The following is a 19733-nucleotide window of genomic DNA, read 5'->3' as shown; positions in this document are numbered from 1 at the left end:
TGACTGTGATTGACGTTAAACTTGTGAACTGTGAATGAATTAGTACCGTTTCTGTCATGAATGTAACCAAAGTGTAAAACATGACGTTAAAATCCTAATAAATAATTAAATAGACACATCAAAGAAACATACAATTGAAATAAATGATAATTTTATGTGCATTTAGTCTGATGGTATATACTATTTAAAATCGCACTTGATAAACCCTTCTACAGTGCACACACACGCACGCGCGGAAACACACACACACACACACACACACACACACGCGTGTGCAGTTTCCAGTCGGTTGTGAAGCAGCTCGTGCTTTTCTCTCCCCATTTCACGCTCCACAGCAAACACTCACACGCGCGTGCACTCCACTCAGAGGACTATCATCAGTCAGCTTAAGACTTGTATGTCCATCAGTGCGCTGGTCAGTGTGGTGAGACATTGCAGAGACACTTCTGAAGGGCTTTAGAGTGAGTCCCTGGTACAGCAGAATCGAGTTCGGTATAGCGGATCTTTCCCGGATCGGTGGACATGGACTGTCAGGCGGAGGACAGTAAAGCATCTCGGGACTCAGGGTGTGGGTGCGCGCGCCGTTCCTTGACTATGGCTGCCGCTGTAAGTCTCGCGCTTTCGCTCGGTGCGCTGGCCGCGTGCAGCCTGTTGAGCGTTAACGCGCGCGACACTAAGAGCCGAGTGCTCGCGCTGGAGAGGATCATCAGCGATGGAGCTGGAGGTTCAGGATCAGAGGAGCTGCACAATACCGTCCAAATTCTTCTGCAAGAAGTAAGTTGCGACTCCTGTATAAACTGTATAATATATATATATATATATATATATATATATATATATATATATATTAATAGAACAGGTTGATTTATTTACAGAGATTAAAGTGCATTGACACATTCAACGTCCCATTCAACTACTCATAATTATTTATATTCATTTTATATGGACCAAGAAAACAATCAACACCACAATATGTTTCTTGTGTTTTTTCTATAATTCATAAACATTCGGTCGTAGCAAAATACTGAGGATCAGTGAAAAACAAAAGCAGGGAGAATTTTTAAGATCTGAAATTCATATAGTGAAGGATGTAGAAGAAAGTTGGACATGGGGTCAATGTGGTGCTTCTGTTCTGTACTGATTATTTAAAAAAATATATGATACCTGTTATTCAATTAAATAATGTAATTAAATAAACATTATCAGATGCCCCTTATATACACACATAAATGTATTTAAAACATGTAAAGAACTAATTTTAATTTTAATAATCTTACTGTTAACTCTACCAGTCTTACATACGCATCAGCCAGAAAATACTGACTGTCAGGCTTTCAGTTTCAGTGATTGTTTCTGGGTTGTCACACTGATATGTAGGCTATTTGCAAATAAAAAATGACAAATAAAAAAGCAAATGACCATACTTAGGTTCATCGTAGACAATCTTGACCACACTTGACAAGTTATTCTGAAGAACAGTGATCCAAGTCAGGTGCGAAAAGCCATTTCACAATGAAATGAGCTGGCTTGATTTAATTGTGGACCACTCTTTAATGCACTGATTGAGGGTGATTATTTATATGTACTTGGTAATATATTCACTTTTTAAATAAAGGATAAATCATAAATATTAATTATTATAATTACTATTAATTATTTAATAAAGGGGATAGATGAAAACTGATCATGAGGTGGGTCAAATTCACCACCAGCAGAACACTGCAGGGTAACCAAAACAAGAATTAAGAAAAGTCTCAGGACATATAGTCTTACCTGAAAACAAATTTGTATTACAAGACCAGTCTGTAACCAGTTTAAATAATACATAATACTGTGTAAAGAACCTCCCAATAGGAACAATCTTTCAGTTCTCTTTAACTCAAGTAGGTCTACCAGTGTTGCATATCATAAAGGACAATAAAACAAATACATACAACTGCAGACTGTCTATTTTTTGTTTGTTTTATACCCCTTCAACAAGAATTTAATGTAATGTAAGACAAATAAATAGTTGTAAAAAAAAGTCGGCAAAGTAAGAAATATTAGTAGGCCCTGTATCGATTTTGTTAATCAGTGCAATAACAAGAATGTAATATAGGTCAAAGTACAAAAATTATTAGAGTGTGTAGGCAGTTTTTGAAGAGTGGTAGATGCTGACAATGCATGTTATTACATTTCATGCCTTTAAAACAATAAAAGAGTGAAAAGTTCATATAATCGAGTAACAACGTTTTGAAACATTTTACTACAAGCAGGTGAATTGGTAACTGGTAAGAGTATTATGTTTGTTAATAGCAGGAGGATTCACCAAAGGCTTAGTCTTTGCATGCAAAGGTGGATTATGGCACACATCTTTGTGCCAAAAAAGGTACAGTAATTGTCAATCAGTTAAAAAAATCTCTACTTAAGATTGCAAATAATTTGTCTTTCACTACAATGCATAACATTGTCAAAGGATTCAGGGGATCCAGAGTAATCTCTGTCCATATCGGGAAAGGCTGGATGCCACTATTGAATGTGTGGGACCTTTCAGCTTGCAGATGGCATTACATGAGAAACCGTCATGCTACTGTGATAAAAATAGCCACATGTGCCTGAGAATACTTCAGAAAACCATTGTCACGTAACAAAATCCAATGCTGTCCAAGCAATGAAATCTGAAACTCAAAATGCAACCTGCAACCATCTCAAATAGACCAAATTATAGTGGAAATCTGTGCTGTTGTCAGAAAAGTCCACATTTAAGCTTGTTTTAGGACAAATGGATGCCAAGTTGAAAAGGACCATCCAGATTGTTGAAAGCCAGCATCTGTCATCTCTTATTTTAGCATGACAGTGTCTGTTATTGTAACTCTATACTGCATCATGACAGTGAGAATCAGACAACGACGCCCACAGACTTTCGAACTCTAAAGTCTTGTAGCAAGCAGGAATAGGCAAAACTTCCAGTTGTCCTCAGTTCGCAAACTATTAAAAAAAAGTGTGATTAATGTAAGGAAAGGAGATGCAAACGTGGCAAATATGATAACTTCATTTGAGTGTGTTGCAGGTGTCAAATTCTAAATTTGTTTATATTTACAAAATATTATCAAGCTGATCAGCCAAACTTTAAAAGTAATTTCTTTGTATTGAGTTAGGTAAATAATGGCTCAGCATTACTTAGTTCTCACTTAGTTACTTACTTTTTACCCCAAAATTGTAGAATTTAACACAACCTTAAACCTTACTAAAACATGCTGCAACTGAATGAAATTTTTAATGGTATTTAAAAAGAAGTCTTTTCCCTACTGTAGATAATAAGAAATAATAGGACCAAAGTAGGACTAAAAACATTCAAGTATATTGTTTCATTTACAATATAATTTTCATGTTTTATTTTTAATACTTTAGTGTTTTTTACAGTAGTAAGTTAGTGGTGGGTGGAGCTTTGCATGTTATTTTAAAAACACATTTAAAATGACATCTGCATACAACCTATTTGTTTAAAACTAGTTTACTTGATACTTAAATAATCATTCTTTATTTAATTTTATTTTTTACATTAAGGTAACTTTGCTGCCTGTGTACTTATTTGGAGTTTATGATAGATAAAGAGATCATTTTGGATTAAGCTTTGATGCTTTCATTTTATTAGATATGATTAAATGTTTAACAGAAAAAATAATAAAAAATGAATGAATAACACTGAAAATGTAAAAATTAAAACACATTTTAGGGGAAACATCTGCCATTTGTCATTTAAAAAAATACAAAAAACTAATAAAAATTAATTTATGTATATATATATATATATATATATATATATATATATATATATATATACAGTGTATCACAAAAGTGAGTACACCCCTCACATTTCTGCAAATATTTTATTATATCTTTTCATGGGACAACACTATAGAAATAAAACTTGGATATAACTTAGAGTAGTCAGTGTACAACTTGTATAGCAGTGTAGATTTACTGTCTTCTGAAAATAACTCAACACACAGCCATTAATGTCTAAATAGCTGGCAACATAAGTGAGTACACCCCACAGTGAACATGTCCAAATTGTGCCCAAATGTGTCGTTGTCCCTCCCTGGTGTCATGTGTCAAGGTCCCAGGTGTAAATGGTGTCTAACATCCACCAGCTCCGTGATGTCATCATAGCAACCTGTGCAGCTCTGGTGAATTCCATGCCCAGGAGGGTTAAGGCAGTGCTGGATAATAATGGTGGTCACACAAAATATTGACACTTTGGGCACAATTTGGACATGTTCACTGTGGGGTGTACTCACTTATGTTGCCAGCTATTTAGACATTAATGGCTGTGTGTTGAGTTATTTTCAGAAGACAGTAAATCTACACTGCTATACAAGCTGTACACTGACTACTCTAAGTTATATCCAAGTTTTATTTCTATAGTGTTGTCCCATGAAAAGATATAATAAAATATTTGCAGAAATGTGAGGGGTGTACTCACTTTTGTGATACACTGTATATATAATTTACAGCATTATATTAAAAAATCATTTTCCGTTTATTTTAATTTGATAATTTATTCATTTTCCATAACTACTTTATCTTGATCTGGGCTATCAGGTGATGTTGTATATTCGCAACATAGGAAATTCATAACCAGCTTATTCTGACCAGGGTGCGGTGAGTCCAAAGCCACCTGGAAACACTGGACTCATTGCTGGAATATACCCTAGACAGAGCACCAGTCCACTGCAGGGCATCACACATTGACCTTAGTTATTAACACCTAGGGTAATTTATAGCAACAGACACAGAAAGCAAGTGAAGGCAGCAGGAACATGCCAAACCTCTCACAAGAAGGTGGGGATTATCAAAAATATGTTGATATCTATATGCTACACAGCATTGTTGGCATTAACCTATATAGTATTAACTAGAACCCAGAAGTGGATATGTTCCACTTTCAACACTGGTTCTTTGAAAGACTTCTTTACCTGTCACTGACACCTCAGTCTTACTAATTTGAGACCTCAATGTAAAGCTATGATGTCTGTTGTGAACAGCACCATAAAATCTAACTGAACGTATATAAATTGTTGTTGAATTGACTGACGATTGTGTGTATCATGCTTTCTGTATCAGAGGCTGAGTGAACTGATGCCAAAACTGCGTAAAACGAGAGACGTCGGTCAAGAGTGCGTCTGTCCTCCAGGTATGTCCAATTTACTTACTTTATAAAACACTTTACACATGAAAGGCACCTCAAGAAAGTGTGAGACAAATAACAGGAACCTCTGTGTGAGCTCTGTGAGAGCTCTGTAAGTTGAAAAGTGTTTATAATGTGTTGCACTGTAATTAAAGACATGTATTATTGTGTGGTTTTGACTACATGATTGCAGCGGTGGGATTTAATAAAAATTGTGACGTGTAAACTACTGGACACAAATATGCAAGAACATTTTCCAACTGGTGCCGTCATGCCACCTCTGGGACAGCTTACTTATCCAGGGTGGTTTTCTAGTGATGGCATTATGGTTTCATGGTTTTAAGAGAAAGCAGTTAAGCGAAATTGCTACGCCAATCATCTACACCTCCATGCCCCCTCTGTTGGTCATAAATGGCAAGGCAAAAGGAAATGATTCAGTAACCATGCCCAGTCACAACAATCTATCCTGTTGCACTTTTTTTTTATCCAATATGCAGTAATAAATCACAGTCTAAATAAGAGCTATACCATTTGTCTATGCTCAGTATAAAAACACACACACATACACACACACACACACACACACACACATTAGCAGCAAATGCTGGGGTTAATGTCTGTATAACATCTTTTATGTCTTTTTCCTTTCCTTCTTCTTATTAATTGTTTCTTTTCTCTCATTGAATATTTGTTGGTATTATATACGTAATTGTTGCTGTTGCTATATGTTTCAAAATAAATAGTCATTATGAAAGCAATGAGAGATTAAGGTTAAAGGAGGACAGAGAGAATCAGCTTCTGTTTATAGGTGGTGTGTGCATGTGTGGGTTTGTGTATGTGTGTGTATGTTTATGTGGACAGCACCTCAGAAGTCCCGTTAGGGACTCAGAACTGTAAGTTGAAGCCCTTTCATTTTAGACTCAACGGTTGTCGTTTGAAACCAGAATCGTGGCTGACAGGATTTGGATTAGAGTGAGTGAGTATATGAATGAGTGCATAAGTGGGTGAGTGATGAGAGAGAGAGGTATTTCTGTCTCCAGAGTAGACGTGGGCTCTGTGGTCACTGATGTGACAGACTGAGGAACTGGTTAGGTTGCCAGTGTGGGCGTAATTTACATTTACATAACATTTACATTTTAGGCATTTAGCAGACGCCTTTATCCAAAGTGACTTACATTGCACTGACAGTATACAGTCTGAGCAATTGAGGGTTTCGGGCCTTGCTCAAGGGCCCAACAGCAGCAAGCTGGGAGTGGTGGGGCTTGAACCAGCGACCTTCTGATCACTAGTCCAGTGCCTTAACCACTAGGCTACGGCATACAGCATACGGCTACGGCATACACTTATAACAGTGATATAGGTTTTCTATGTGAATTCGCTGATGTTGCTTAAAATTCTTTACATAAGCAAAACTCTTCCCACAGTCTGAGCACTGATATGGCTTCTCTCCTGTGTGAATGCGCTGGTGTTGTTGGAGTGTACTCTGACAAGAAAAACTGTTTCCACACTCTGAGCAGTAATACGGTTTCTCTCCTGTGTGAATGCGCTGGTGTTGTTGAAGTTTACCCTGTTGAGTAAATCTCTTTCCACACTCTGAGCAGTGATACGGCTTCTCTCCTGTGTGAATGCGTAATGATATTCTTAAAGGCTTCTTACAGGCTTGATATGATGTTTGATTGAGTAATTTTGGATATAATACAATTTTGCATTACATAAGTCCCATCAGAACATTTTGTCCTTTTGGTCCTGTTGGTACCGCTCCAGTAATCTAGGCCCACGTTTTACTTTGAGAGCTTAGTGTATGAATAAAGCTTCAATATGCAACTTTTTAAGAAGGATTTTGTCTGTGTATTAACTGGCAGCCATTGTTTCAGACTAGATATTTGCTTTTTGACTCTGTTTGTTGTTTTAGCATGTTCTCCTTGTGTCAGTGTGAGTTTTACCCAGGTACTTTGGTTTCTTCTCACCTCTTAATCAGAAATGTCAATTTAGGTGTGATTAATTAAGTAATGTGTGAGTGTGTGTTGCCCTGTGAAATACTGGGCACCATGTCCAGGGTGTTTTGTTTTAAATTGAAATGATGTTAAGTGAAATAGGCTCTGGTTTAGAAAAATCATATATAAATATATTCAAATATACACTGATCAGCTATAACATTAAAACCACCTCCTTGTTTCTACACTCACTGTCCATTTCATCAGCTCCACTTACCATATAGAAGCACTTTGTAGTTCTACAATTACTGACTGTAGTCCATCTGTTTCTCTGCATGCTTTGTTAACCCCTTTCATCCCACAGGACTACCACAGAGTAGGTATTATTTGGGTGGTGGGTCATTCTCAGCACTGCAGTGACACTGACATGGTGGTGGTGTGTTGGTGTGTGTTGTGCTGGTATGAGTGGATCAGACACAGCAGCGCTGATGGAGTTTTTAAACACCTAACTGTTACTGCTGGACTGAGAATAGAATCCACCAACCAAAAATATATCCAGCCAACAGCGCCCCATGGGCAGCGTCCTATGACTACTGATGAAGGTCTAGAAGATGACCAACTCTAACAGCAGCAGTAGATGAGCGATCGTCTCTGACTTTCTACAAGGTGGACCAACTAGGTAGGAGTGTCTAATAGAGAGGACAGTGAGCAGACACGGTATTGAAAAACTCCAGCAGCGCTGCTGTGTCTGATCCAATCATACCAGCACAACACACACTAACACACCACCACCATGTCATTGTCACTGCAGTGCTGAGAATGATCCACCACCCAAATAATACCTGCTCTGTGGTGGTCCTGTGGGGGTCCTGACCATTGAAGAACAGGATGAAAGCAAGCTTAAAAGATATGTAGAGAAACAGATAGACTACAGTCAGTAATTGTAAAACTTCAAAGTGCTTCTATATGGTAAGTGGAGCTGATAAAATGGACAGTGAGTGTAGAAACAAGGAGGTGGTTTGTTTTAAAGTGCTGGTTTTCCTTTAAAGGTCAGATCTTAAGAAGCGTCGGCAAAATGCCACTGAACTGCATCAGGACAGAGTCGATCATTCTTTGGGTGCATAAATTACCAAGTACATCTCAGGAAACAAGTGAAGAAGGTGTGTTGTACTGACAGACACCTAATAATTAAAGATTTGCCACTCTAATGAGCCAACATGCTACATGCTATGATTCTTCTCTGAACAGTAGCGTTGGTTTACATACTAAGTATACCTCAGCGACTGATAAAAGTGTAAATAAATGATAGACAAGGGAGTGCAAGGTGTGGGAAAGTCTTTACTATAAATCATTTTTCAATGGCACTGAGTAATCGGAGTATTTTGGGGTGTGGCAGGTGGTTCTGATGTACATAGCACTTGGATTTACTTTCATCTCTCCAAAAGGACTCGCTTAAAATATCCTGCCAGGGCATGGTAGCATGTGTTCTGGGTGAAATATGCCACTAGGAAGTTGTGCAATAAGATCTGAGCCTTATGCCAGGATAGAAGAGATGGGACGTCCACAAACTAGGAACAGCCCATTTTAGCTCTCATGAACAGTTTGAGTCTTGTCCGGTTTTGGTTGCTTCTTGCTTGTTTTATGATTCTGTGAAAGGGTGTGGATGCAGCACCACTACTGAATGATTTTCTTGCTCTAGTCTCTTTTGTAGCCAGCTTGTTTGTTTTGATAATGCTAGTTATCAGTATAGTGAGGGGTGCAGAGGGGAGTGCATACCAAAATGTATTCTATCTTCCTGGATGAGTTCATGATGAACCATAATTTGAAGATAAGGGCTCTCCCTGAAGTTCAGTGGAGTCTTAGAGATGTGTGGGTGATTCTTCAATTGCGGGCTCTTTACTTTTGAAAAATAAAATTAGTAATAATTTAGTTTTAATTATGTCAAATAATGCTTACATGCTTTAGAGCAAAGACTTAATGATGGCTACAATTGAGCTTATATAGAATTTTAATATTTCATATTTATTTGCGGTGGCATAGCAAAATGTCATTATGTGTTGGTAATGACGTGTTGCGATAATGAAAATTTTTACTTTTTTAAAGAAAGAAAACTAGCTAGGCCATGGATTTGCTAAAGCTAGTCAACAGCTAGTACAAGATGCACTTTAAATACATATAAATAATGTGTAAATTTCTTTTTTTTTTTTTTAAAGTACTGCCATAAAGTACTGCCATATTGATGTAAATGGTAATGACGCTGAATAAATATACTCTGTGATCAGGAGGAATACATGATTTAAGTAATCACATTTACAGACATTAAAATGTCAATCTTCTCTCATGGCTGGCATGTGCTTCCTTGCGAATCTTTGTTTCCATGGTTACAACATAAACAAGTGTTACCTTCAAATGATTCCCTACAGAAACCATACACTGTTGCGGTAATGACGATAATGCTGGGGACAGTAATATATTGCTCTATATATATATATATATATATATATACATATATATATATATATATATATATATATATAATATATTGTTGTACAAATATGAAAAAAAAAATTACATTTTGTTTTTTTTTAAGTTATTATAAAACTCATATTGTGATTTTTATAAGGAATTGATCACTTTTTAGCTTTTTATTACAGCAGAGAAGTTCTAAAGTCTGGGTTGGGGACAAGGCCAAAGTAGAAAAATATTGATGTTTAAATCATCATAAAAAATGGAAATCATAATTATTTTGGTATGTAATTTTTTTTAGTGATGCAATGAATGATCTTTTTAATACCTAAAATATTTGTTTTGTAGTATTTTTAACACAAATTTATAACCTAGGGACGTAAAAGTTCCCCCAATTGAAGAATCACCCGTGTAATGCTTTCCAGACTGACTGCTCTTTTTAGATTTAGATAGTGTTTATGTAGAAACTTAAAAATGACTGCTTAGCTTTAATGGAAAGGTTCAAGATGAATGTTTTATATCCTACAGGGCTGGTGAAAACAAGTCTGGATGTGTTAAATGATCTAAATTATCTAAACTGACTCACCAACAGATTCATTAAACAACCAGAAGTTATTATGGTGTTGGGTAACTTTGTCCTTGGGCACATATTTTACAAAATGTTTTTTTTAGCCAAGTACCTTTGGTGAAATATTTTCATTTCATTTTCATCTTTTCACCACTGCTGAATCCTGGTCATGGCCTCTGCATGACCTGAAATGTGGGTGCAGTGCAGTTAACACACACCAGACAGGATTTCAATCCATTGCAGGGCTCGCCCAGACTTAGCCAATCATGTCGGTATGTAGATGTATGTAGATTGTTCAGTGTAAAGCACTATATGATCACAGCACTGATTATACACCTATCAGCCATAACATTAAAACCACCTCCTTGTTTCTACACTCACTGTCCATTTTATCAGCTCCACTTACCATATATAAGCACTTTGTAGTTCTATAATTACTGACTGTAGTCCATCTGTGTCTCTGCATGCTTTGTTAACCCCCTTTCATGCTGTTCTTCAATGGTCAGGACTCTCCCAGGACCACTACACATTAGGTATTATTTGGGTGGTGGATCATTCTCAGCACTGCAGTGACACTGACATGGTGATGGTGTTTTAGTGTGTGTTGTACTGGTATGAATGGATAAGACACAGCAGCACTGATGGAGTTTTTAAACACCTCACTGTCACTGCTGGACTGAGAATAGTCCACCAACCAAAAACATCCAGCCAACATCGCCCCGTGGGCAGCGTCCTGTGACCACTGATGAAGGTCTAGAAGATGACCAACTCAAACAGCAGCAATAGATAATCGATCATCCCTGACTTTACATCTACAAGGTGGATCAACTAGGTAGGAGTGTCTAATAGAGTGGACAGTGAGTGGACATTTTAAGTATTTAAAAACTCCAGCAGCGCTGCTGTGTCTGATCCATTCATACCAGTACAACACACACTAACACACCACTATGTCAGTGTCACTGCAGTGCTAAGAATGATCCAACACCCAAATAATACCTGCTCTGTGGTGGTCCTGTAGGGGTTCTGACCATTGAAGAACAGGTGAAAGCAGGCTAAAAAAGTATGTAAAGAAATAGATGGACTACATTCAGTAATTGTAGAACTACAAAGTGCTTCTATATGGTAAGTGGAGCTGATAAAATGGACAGTGAGTGTAAAAACAAGGAGGTGGTTTTATTGTTATGGCTGATCAGTGTATATAGGGTTGTTTGAGGAATCGGTTTTGCTTACTTAAAAAGCTGTAGTATACCGTGATCAGGCATAACATTATGACCACCTTCCTCATATTGTGTTGGTCCCCCTTTTGCTGCCAAAACAGCCCTGACCCATCGAGGCATGGACTCCACTAGACCCCTGGAGGTGTGCTGTGGTATCTGGCACCAAGATGTTAGCAGCAGATCCTTTAACTCCTGTAAGTTGTGAGGTGGGGCCTAGTGTTTGTGTGGGTTACCTATGAGAACTAAAATCTTCCAAAACATTCCAGCTAGATTGCTGTAAGTAGTGTAAGTGAGCACATGGATAAGTGTGTGCTTCCATGTGCACGGTGCCTTCAGGACTCACTGTGACTCTAGTCAGAATAAAATGGTAAATGTAAATTATGTGTACATAATGGTTATTTTTAGGAGGTATTGGTGGGGGGCTTTTAGAGTTATCACGAATTACAGTTTTTTTCTATTTTGTTTTTGCATTTTTCTCCCATTTTCTCCCAATTTAGCATAGTCCATTTGTCTTCCGCTGCTAGGGGATCCCTGATTGCAGTTGAGGTGGGTATATTGCTGCTCACGCCTTCTCCGACCTGTGCACAGCCCTTAGAAGAACCCTTTTTTCACCTATGCACTCTGTACAGGCATCTCTCTATCTGCTGGTCAGGGTCCTTACACAGCGTTTGAGGACCCCACCCACATAGTCCGGTCATTTCGCCCTAGAAGAACCATGCTGCAGACACTGCCAATTATGCCCGCTAGATGGCACCCAGCCGACCAGTGGCAATGAACCGAGGAGTTCAGAATCTCGGCGCTGGTGTGCTAGTGGAATATCCCGCTGCGCCACCTGGGCGCCAAATGACAGTTTTTTATGCGACTACTTGATTCCTTTCGGCTGCTCCTGTAAGGTGTCACCACAGTGGATTACTCATCCACATATTTGAATTGCACTTTCTTTTTGTTGGTTGCCCTTCCTAGCACAACCCTTCTATTTATCTGGGCCTGGGACTGGCCCTAAGAGTGCACTGAGATGTGTATCCTGCAATGGCTAGGTTCACATAATGCCATGCACTTTCTGTATTTGTGAGCCTAGCCCAACCCCTTAATTCAGGCACTTCTGACACCACAGCGTGGCTCTTTACCATTACGCCATACCAGCTCAATATGTTAGCAATGTACTTACCTGCAAATTAATTAGCAATGTGAACCTTTGTTTCCAATTATTGCTGTCTGTGACACAGCTGTCTTTGTTGTTACAGAGTTCTGAGCAGCTAACTTTTAATTCCAACCACTTTCTTTTGAACCTTTTAAAATATTTATTCCATTTAAACTACTAATCCTTTTTAAATACTTTGTTTAAACTACATTACCACTTAGCTTACAAATGCTAACCTAAATCAGATGGCATCAATCTACAGCTGGTAGATTGAGCATGAGTCCCGAGGATCTGGTTTATCAAATGGTTTAAAAGATCTACAATGAAAAATGCCATGAGTGAGAAACTGCATAGGAAAAACAAATACATACATTTTATACTGTGTAAAATTTGGTAGTAGATATTAAGGGAGGAGTGATGCATGTGTATCTGATCAAGTATTAAGAGTAGACTCCAAATTTGTGCTGCTTTGTGGCATGTAAATAATTGCAGCATGCTTTTGCTGAGGTGGTTTGGAAGTGATTAGATGTCTGAAGTCACATTATCGCGAGGTGCAGGTGACATGGAAAATTTCAATAAAATTTAATGAAGGAAAACGAGAAAGCGGTAAACACTTTCAGAACGTGTAAATCGAAGAGTTAAAGACCTTCAGGAGGTTTCTCTTTAATGTTTATTCTACTCTTCACTGGTTATTTTGAGCATTATTGAAGTATAAACATCAGTGGTTGCGTGTTTACCCCTATTTTCTCTCCAATTAATTTGAATCTCACCCCTGTTTAGTAATGCATTACATCCAAATTAAGTTAAATTGCAGATAGATGTCCACAGCAACCTGATCAACTTGACTTAACTGATTGCTTAGACAGTTTATTAACATATGTCATTACCATATCTTAATAAAGACACAGTAAACAGTACCTGATACACTTACACATTCATGTAACCACGTAATGCACCTAGTTAAAATTTAAAGCAGTCCACCTTCTGCATGTTTTTGGAAAACATGACACTGGGAGAACCCATAAAAAGAAAGCCAGGTGTACAGGTCCTCCCCTTAACTGATTGCTTAGACAGTTTATTAACATATGTCATTACCATATCTTAATAAAGCCACAGTAAACAGTACCTGATATAAATGATTGGCTGGGTGGCACGGTGGCTAAATGGGTAGCACTGTTGCCTCACAGCAAGAAGGTCCTGGGTTTGATCCCCAGGTGGGGCAGTCCGGGTCCTTTCTGTGTGGAGTTTGCATGTTCTCTCTGTGTCTGCGTGGGTTTCCTCCGGGTGCCCCGGTTTCCTCCCACAGTCCAAAGACATGCAAATGAGGTGAATTGGAGACACAAAATTGTCATGACTGTGTTTAATATAACCTTGTGAACTTGTGTAATGAGTAAGTGTAAAACATGACGTTAAAATCCTAATAAACAAACAAAAAATACACCAGCGAATACGTCTGGCAGCAAATCAGCACACTCGCGGGAAACCAGGAGCCTCTTCTTGCCACTGTGCGATGCCGTAAGCTTGGTATCCATGTGACCCGCCATGACTCACTAGCCAAGACAATCCTCCAAGGCACAGTGGAAGGCAAACGGCAAAGATGGTGTGAACGCAAGTCCTGGCTTTTACAATGTCAAAGAACAGACCGGACAGACCCGTGGCACATTACTGCGAAAAACCGAGGACTGAGAGCAATGGAGGTCGCTGATTGCCCTCTCCTGCATGGCACCCCTACGACATCAGTCAAGGGTCTAACTAACTAACTAATTATATACATTATCTGAGCAATACTTAAGGACCAATATTTGTTATATTTTTGTGTGATTTAAGGAACGACTTTAGATGACCAATGCAGGCTTTATCTAGTCAGGGAAAATCTCAAGTGGAAAATGCAGGATGGCATGAAAACATTTCCTAAACATTTGTTTAAACTGACTTAATTAAAGCACATTATAGTTACTTAGTCATGCCGTAGCATTGTCCAATGATTGTTTCCTGCATGGTGAATCACATTGCTTTTGTGACTCAAGTAATTAGCTTTAAATTGTGTATCTAAAAACAAAAGTGTCTAACATCTCAAGCTTTCAAGTTTGAATCTCAGCTCTGCTACCGGCAGGTCGGGCGGGCGCCTATATGGACAATGATTCTTGTGGGAATGCCAGATGGGATTCCTCATAACTGTGGCAGTTATGACCTCTGCTGGCTGGTCGATGGTGCCTGCACAGATAACGGAGTTTGATGCACGAAACAGGTCTCCATATGAGTTGTTTATGGCCTACTCGGTTCTAAGTGGAGGCCTGCAGCAGTAGAGGTAGCTCAGGTAATTGGATCAGGTAATTGGATCAGGTAATTGGATATGACTAGTGTGGGAGGAAAATTGAAAAAATAAGAAACAGAATGTCAATCACTGTGCTGTAACTGTGCCACTTATCAAATACCCGTTAAAATGAAAAAAGGCTAATGCCTCATCTCTTCTCAACCTTCTGACCTGTTGTATTTACAACAATCATGTCACCATGTAAAGAAATGTATATTTAGAAACTTTATCTGTGAAGTGATTCCAACTTTCTTGCCCTTTTTTCTTTAAAGTTACATTGGTGCAATGTAGTAACACACCCAGACAGGAAACCAATTAATTTTTCCACTCAGGCAAAGCCAATCATGTCTGTATGTAGGTGGCCAACCGGCCGATAGCACCTCTGGAATTTTGAACCATGTATGCCAACAGTAGTGGGCTAGGGTAATTTACAGCTGTGCTACACCAGCGCCCTGAAGCATTTGTAAAAAATCAAATTAAGAAAACTATACCAATTGTCATTGGTCTATATCATGCAGAGACAACTCAACTTCTAAAAACAAACATGTCAACACAAACTACTTCAGGTATTCTTCAGTAAAAAGCTAAATTGTTTTTTTTTTCCAACTACTTGAAACAGATATAATAGCATACCACAAATAGTCCAAATTGTGCTGCTACACACTTTCCCTTTTAAGTATTAAATTTGTTTTTTTTTTAAATAATTTAATTCCATTAGATTATTGTGATAATGAATTACAATGCCTAAAAATATAATTGTCATTTTTACAGGGTGCTCGGTTTGTGTAGCAATCTACTGTATTACACTAGGCCACCAATGCTGAGCTTTCTAAAGCTGTATAAACTTGTTTTAATCATCTTTGTAAGCTAAACTTTGGTTGCAGTGCTTTAAAATGAGGTGATGATTTTACTAAGCACTCGTTTATCCACATGTTTATACATGTTTTAGACTGATGACTTGTAAAAGGGTTATGACAACAGTTATTGTAAATTTGCTAGTGCTTAGAACTCTGGCACCAGAAAGGATATTTTAAGGAAAACTGTGCCAGCTTTGCGAGGGGAAGTGGTCATTATGTGGTATAGTACAATTAGGAAAATTGTCCGGCATCTGGTTGGAGTTTGCCAGTAAGCTATGTGGACAGTGAGACTGCTGTTAGTCACTATATGGGGACAGACTTTCAGTCAACTCTGCCTCGCCAGTCCATCACAGTAGCTTTATTTAAAGCCAGAGGTGGCAGCCAGAAGCACACTTAGCACTTGGTTCATTAGGGTTGAGTAAAGAGGTTAAAAGAGGTTAAATCTAAGGCATGTTAAAATTATTTACAATTCTATTACCAACAAAGTGTAAACTTTGTTAAACTTTAAAAATTGTAGCAAAACTTTCAGATAATGTGAAAATCAGTTATTTGAAATCAGTTAAATTCAACAAAAATTCTACTAAAAATCCAAGTCATGTTTGATTTAACCTATTCTTAGAATTAGGGGATATTCAAGATTGAAGAGTTTTATTGTCATGTGCACAGTAGAAACACTGTAGAATAAAATTCTTACTTTGCTTGTCCTCCGAACTTCAGTATACTCCAACTGTGAGTATATACTTATATATCACAGGATTAAACTAAGAGAATAATTGTATGCAATTTTTATAATATAAAACTTTTTACATAATATACAGTGTATCACAAAAGTGAGTACACCCCTCACATTTCTGCAAATATTTTATTATATCTTTTCATGGGACAACACTATAGAAATAAAACTTGGATATAACTTAGAGTAGTCAGTGTACAGCTTGTATAGCAGTGTAGATTTACTGTCTTCTGAAAATAACTCAACACACAGCCATTAATGTCTAAATAGCTGGCAACATAAGTGAGTACACCCCACAGTGAACATGTCCAAATTGTGCCCAAAGTGTCAATATTTTGTGTGACCACCATTATTATCCAGCACTGCCTTAACCCTCCTGGGCATGGAATTCACCAGAGCTGCACAGGTTGCTACTGGAATCCTCTTCCACTCCTCCATGATGACATCACGGAGCTGGTGGATGTTAGACACCTTGAACTCCTCCACCTTCCACTTGAGGATGCGCCACAGGTGCTCAATTGGGTTTAGTCCATCACCTTTACCTTCAGCTTCCTCAGCAAGGCAGTTGTCATCTTGGAGGTTGTGTTTGGGGTCGTTATCCTGTTGGAAAACTGCCATGAGGCCCAGTTTTCGAAGGGAGGGGATCATGCTCTGTTTCAGAATGTCACAGTACATGTTGGAATTCATGTTTCCCTCAATGAACTGCAGCTCCCCAGTGCCAGCAACACTCATGCAGCCCAAGACCATGATGCTACCACCACCATGCTTGACTGTAGGCAAGATACAGTTGTCTTGGTACTTCTCACCAGGGCGCCGCCACACATGCTGGACACCATCTGAGCCAAACAAGTTCATCTTGGTCTCGTCAGACCACAGGTCATTCCAGGTAATCCATGTTCTTGGACTGCTTGTCTTCAGCAAACTGTTTGCAGGCTTTCTTGTGCGTCAGCTTCCTTCTGGGATGACGACCATGCAGACCGAGTTGATGCAGTGTGCGGCGTATGGTCTGAGCACTGACAGGCTGACCTCCCACGTCTTCAACCTCTGCAGCAATGCTGGCAGCACTCATGTGTCTATTTTTTAAAGCCAACCTCTGGATATGACGCCGAACACGTGGACTCAACTTCTTTGGTCGACCCTGGCGAAGCCTGTTCCGAGTGGAACCTGTCCTGGAAAACCGCTGTATGACCTTGGCCACCATGCTGTAGCTCAGTTTCAGGGTGTTAGCAATCTTCTTATAGCCCAGGCCATCTTTGTGGAGAGCAACAATTCTATTTCTCACATCCTCAGGGAGTTCTTTGCCATGAGGTGCCATGTTGAATATCCAGTGGCCAGTATGAGAGAATTGTACCCAAAACACCAAATTTAACAGCCCTGCTCCCCATTTACATCTGGGACCTTGACACATGGAATATATTGAAATATTTGCAGAAATGTGAGGGGTGTACTCACTTTTGTGATACACTGTATATACAGTATAACTAAGGCAGCAATAAAAAAATAGAAACGAAGACAAACTGGAACTGACTACTAAAACTTAACTAAATTACTAAAACTAGAAAAGCTAAAACTAATTACTGTACAAGATGAAAAGAATAAATAACTTATTCGAAGAGACAAGTAGCAGCAGTTATTGTAAGGGTGCAATTATGCAATGTATTTTTGTGCAAGTAGCAGCAGTCATTATAAGGTACAGTTGTGCAGTGTATTGTGCAAAAAGACAAATAAGAAACAAGGAAAAGGATTATATTGCTATATAAGATTATATTTTAGTAATGTAATTGGATATGCAATGGTTATTCCAATTAATAATAGTCATAAGTACTGTAGAACCATTTCCTCATTGTAAGAATAAATCTTTTTCTTTGAGTTGTGCAAATGGAAATAGTTTTTTAAAGTCTGTTCAATTGATGCATTTTTAGCAATATAATTGTTATAATCATTTTAAAATACCTGATAAATTTTCACTATCGCCAAGTTATCACTGTTGGACAACTAAGCAAGGCCTTTAGCCATCAGTTGCTTGCACGGTATTTTGTCATAACTGCATAAATGCTATTAATGATATTTCCTGGTAAAACCAGACCTGCCGCTAAAAAAAAATCTTTCCAAGAAATTTAACTTTATGATGATAGCCGCTCAGGTGGCGCAGCGCTAAAATATGCTAGCACACTAGAGCTGGGATTTCGAATACATCGGATCGAATCTCAGCTCTGCCATCCAGATGGGCTGGGCGGCTATATGAACGACGTTTGGCTGTTGTTCATCCAGGAGGGAGCTGGAACTGGTTCCTCATAACTGATGCAATTACGACTTCTGCTGGCTGATTGATGGCGTTGATGGCGTCTGCATAGAGTAGAGGAATAATGCGATCAGGGTGTGGCTCTCTGTGCACAAAGCTGGTCTGCAAAGCTGGAACTCGCCTCGTGCAAGTGAAAAGATGCAGTCGGCTACTGCTGACGTGTCGGAGGGTGCGTGTGTCAGTTCGCTTTCCATAATCGGGGCAGAGGTCAGCACCAGTAGAGAGGAAGCATAACGCAATTGGGTAAAAAAATTGGACGTGCTAAAAATCTGGAGGAAAAGGGAGAAACTTTGTCTTTTAGTTCTTGCCTTGCACTTATACAAAATAATTAATTTAGTGTTTTACGAGTTGTAGTTATTAAGTAAAATTCTTTTTATATCCCAAATCACTTAGCATGACTTTGTTGGAGTTTAAGGTAGTTAAGTGTTTATGGGGCTGGGGTGCTGGCCCAGTGACCAGTCTTTCTCCTTTTGCAGCCAGACTTGGAACCATCATAGGCAGAGTTTAATATAGGAGGACATCACAGAGAAAAGTAATGCAGTTTGCATTTTCTGTAAATAAATAATCAGTTTTTAAGCATTTTGGCAGACATGCATCATGTTGTATAAAGGAAAACTGGCACTACATGCCAACACCAAATCCCAAAGGTAAAGCATGATAAAGTGAGCACTACATTGCTTCCTCAGGCCTTGACAGCTTGCTTATTTCTGTTTTGGTTTAGATAAAAACAGATGTTTTATAGATCATTTATGAACAGTGCTGACAGTTCCAAATGGCTCACGAAGCCTTTCCTGCAGGTGTAGTTTTTGTCCATAATCCATAATCCAGCTGTCCAGTGCTGTCCATAATCCAGCAGTAATCATTTCTTTATAAAGAAGGTAAAGCAGAATCTTCTTCCCTGCATTTTTTGTACTAAATGAAGTTGCTTCATTAAATTAAAAAAGGTTTTAGGCATTGCTTTACTATCTAGAGCCCTCTCCTAAATTTAGTCCCAATTGTTGCTACTGTGGTTTCAGAGCCATACATACAAT

At 38.6% G+C, this 19733-nt stretch overlaps 1 protein-coding gene across 1 annotated transcript in view; it reads left to right on the top strand.

The window, feature by feature from the left end:
* Positions 1-284: 284 nt before the first annotated feature.
* Positions 285-19733, top strand: part of LOC134318698 (collagen alpha-1(XXIII) chain-like) — a 121736-nt gene continuing 102287 nt past the window's right edge. Inside the window, exons 1-2 of the mRNA XM_062999633.1 lie at positions 285-774; positions 5107-5176. Of these exons, the coding sequence (XP_062855703.1) occupies positions 523-774; positions 5107-5176 (322 nt within the window). The 5' untranslated portion in view covers positions 285-522. The remainder of the gene's footprint in view (positions 775-5106; positions 5177-19733) is intronic.

The sequence above is a fragment of the Trichomycterus rosablanca genome, chromosome 8 (assembly GCF_030014385.1).
Source record: "Trichomycterus rosablanca isolate fTriRos1 chromosome 8, fTriRos1.hap1, whole genome shotgun sequence".
Lineage (NCBI taxonomy): Eukaryota > Metazoa > Chordata > Actinopteri > Siluriformes > Trichomycteridae > Trichomycterus > Trichomycterus rosablanca.
Note: the sequence above shows the minus strand (reverse complement) of the source record. Positions and strands in the feature narration are given on the sequence as shown.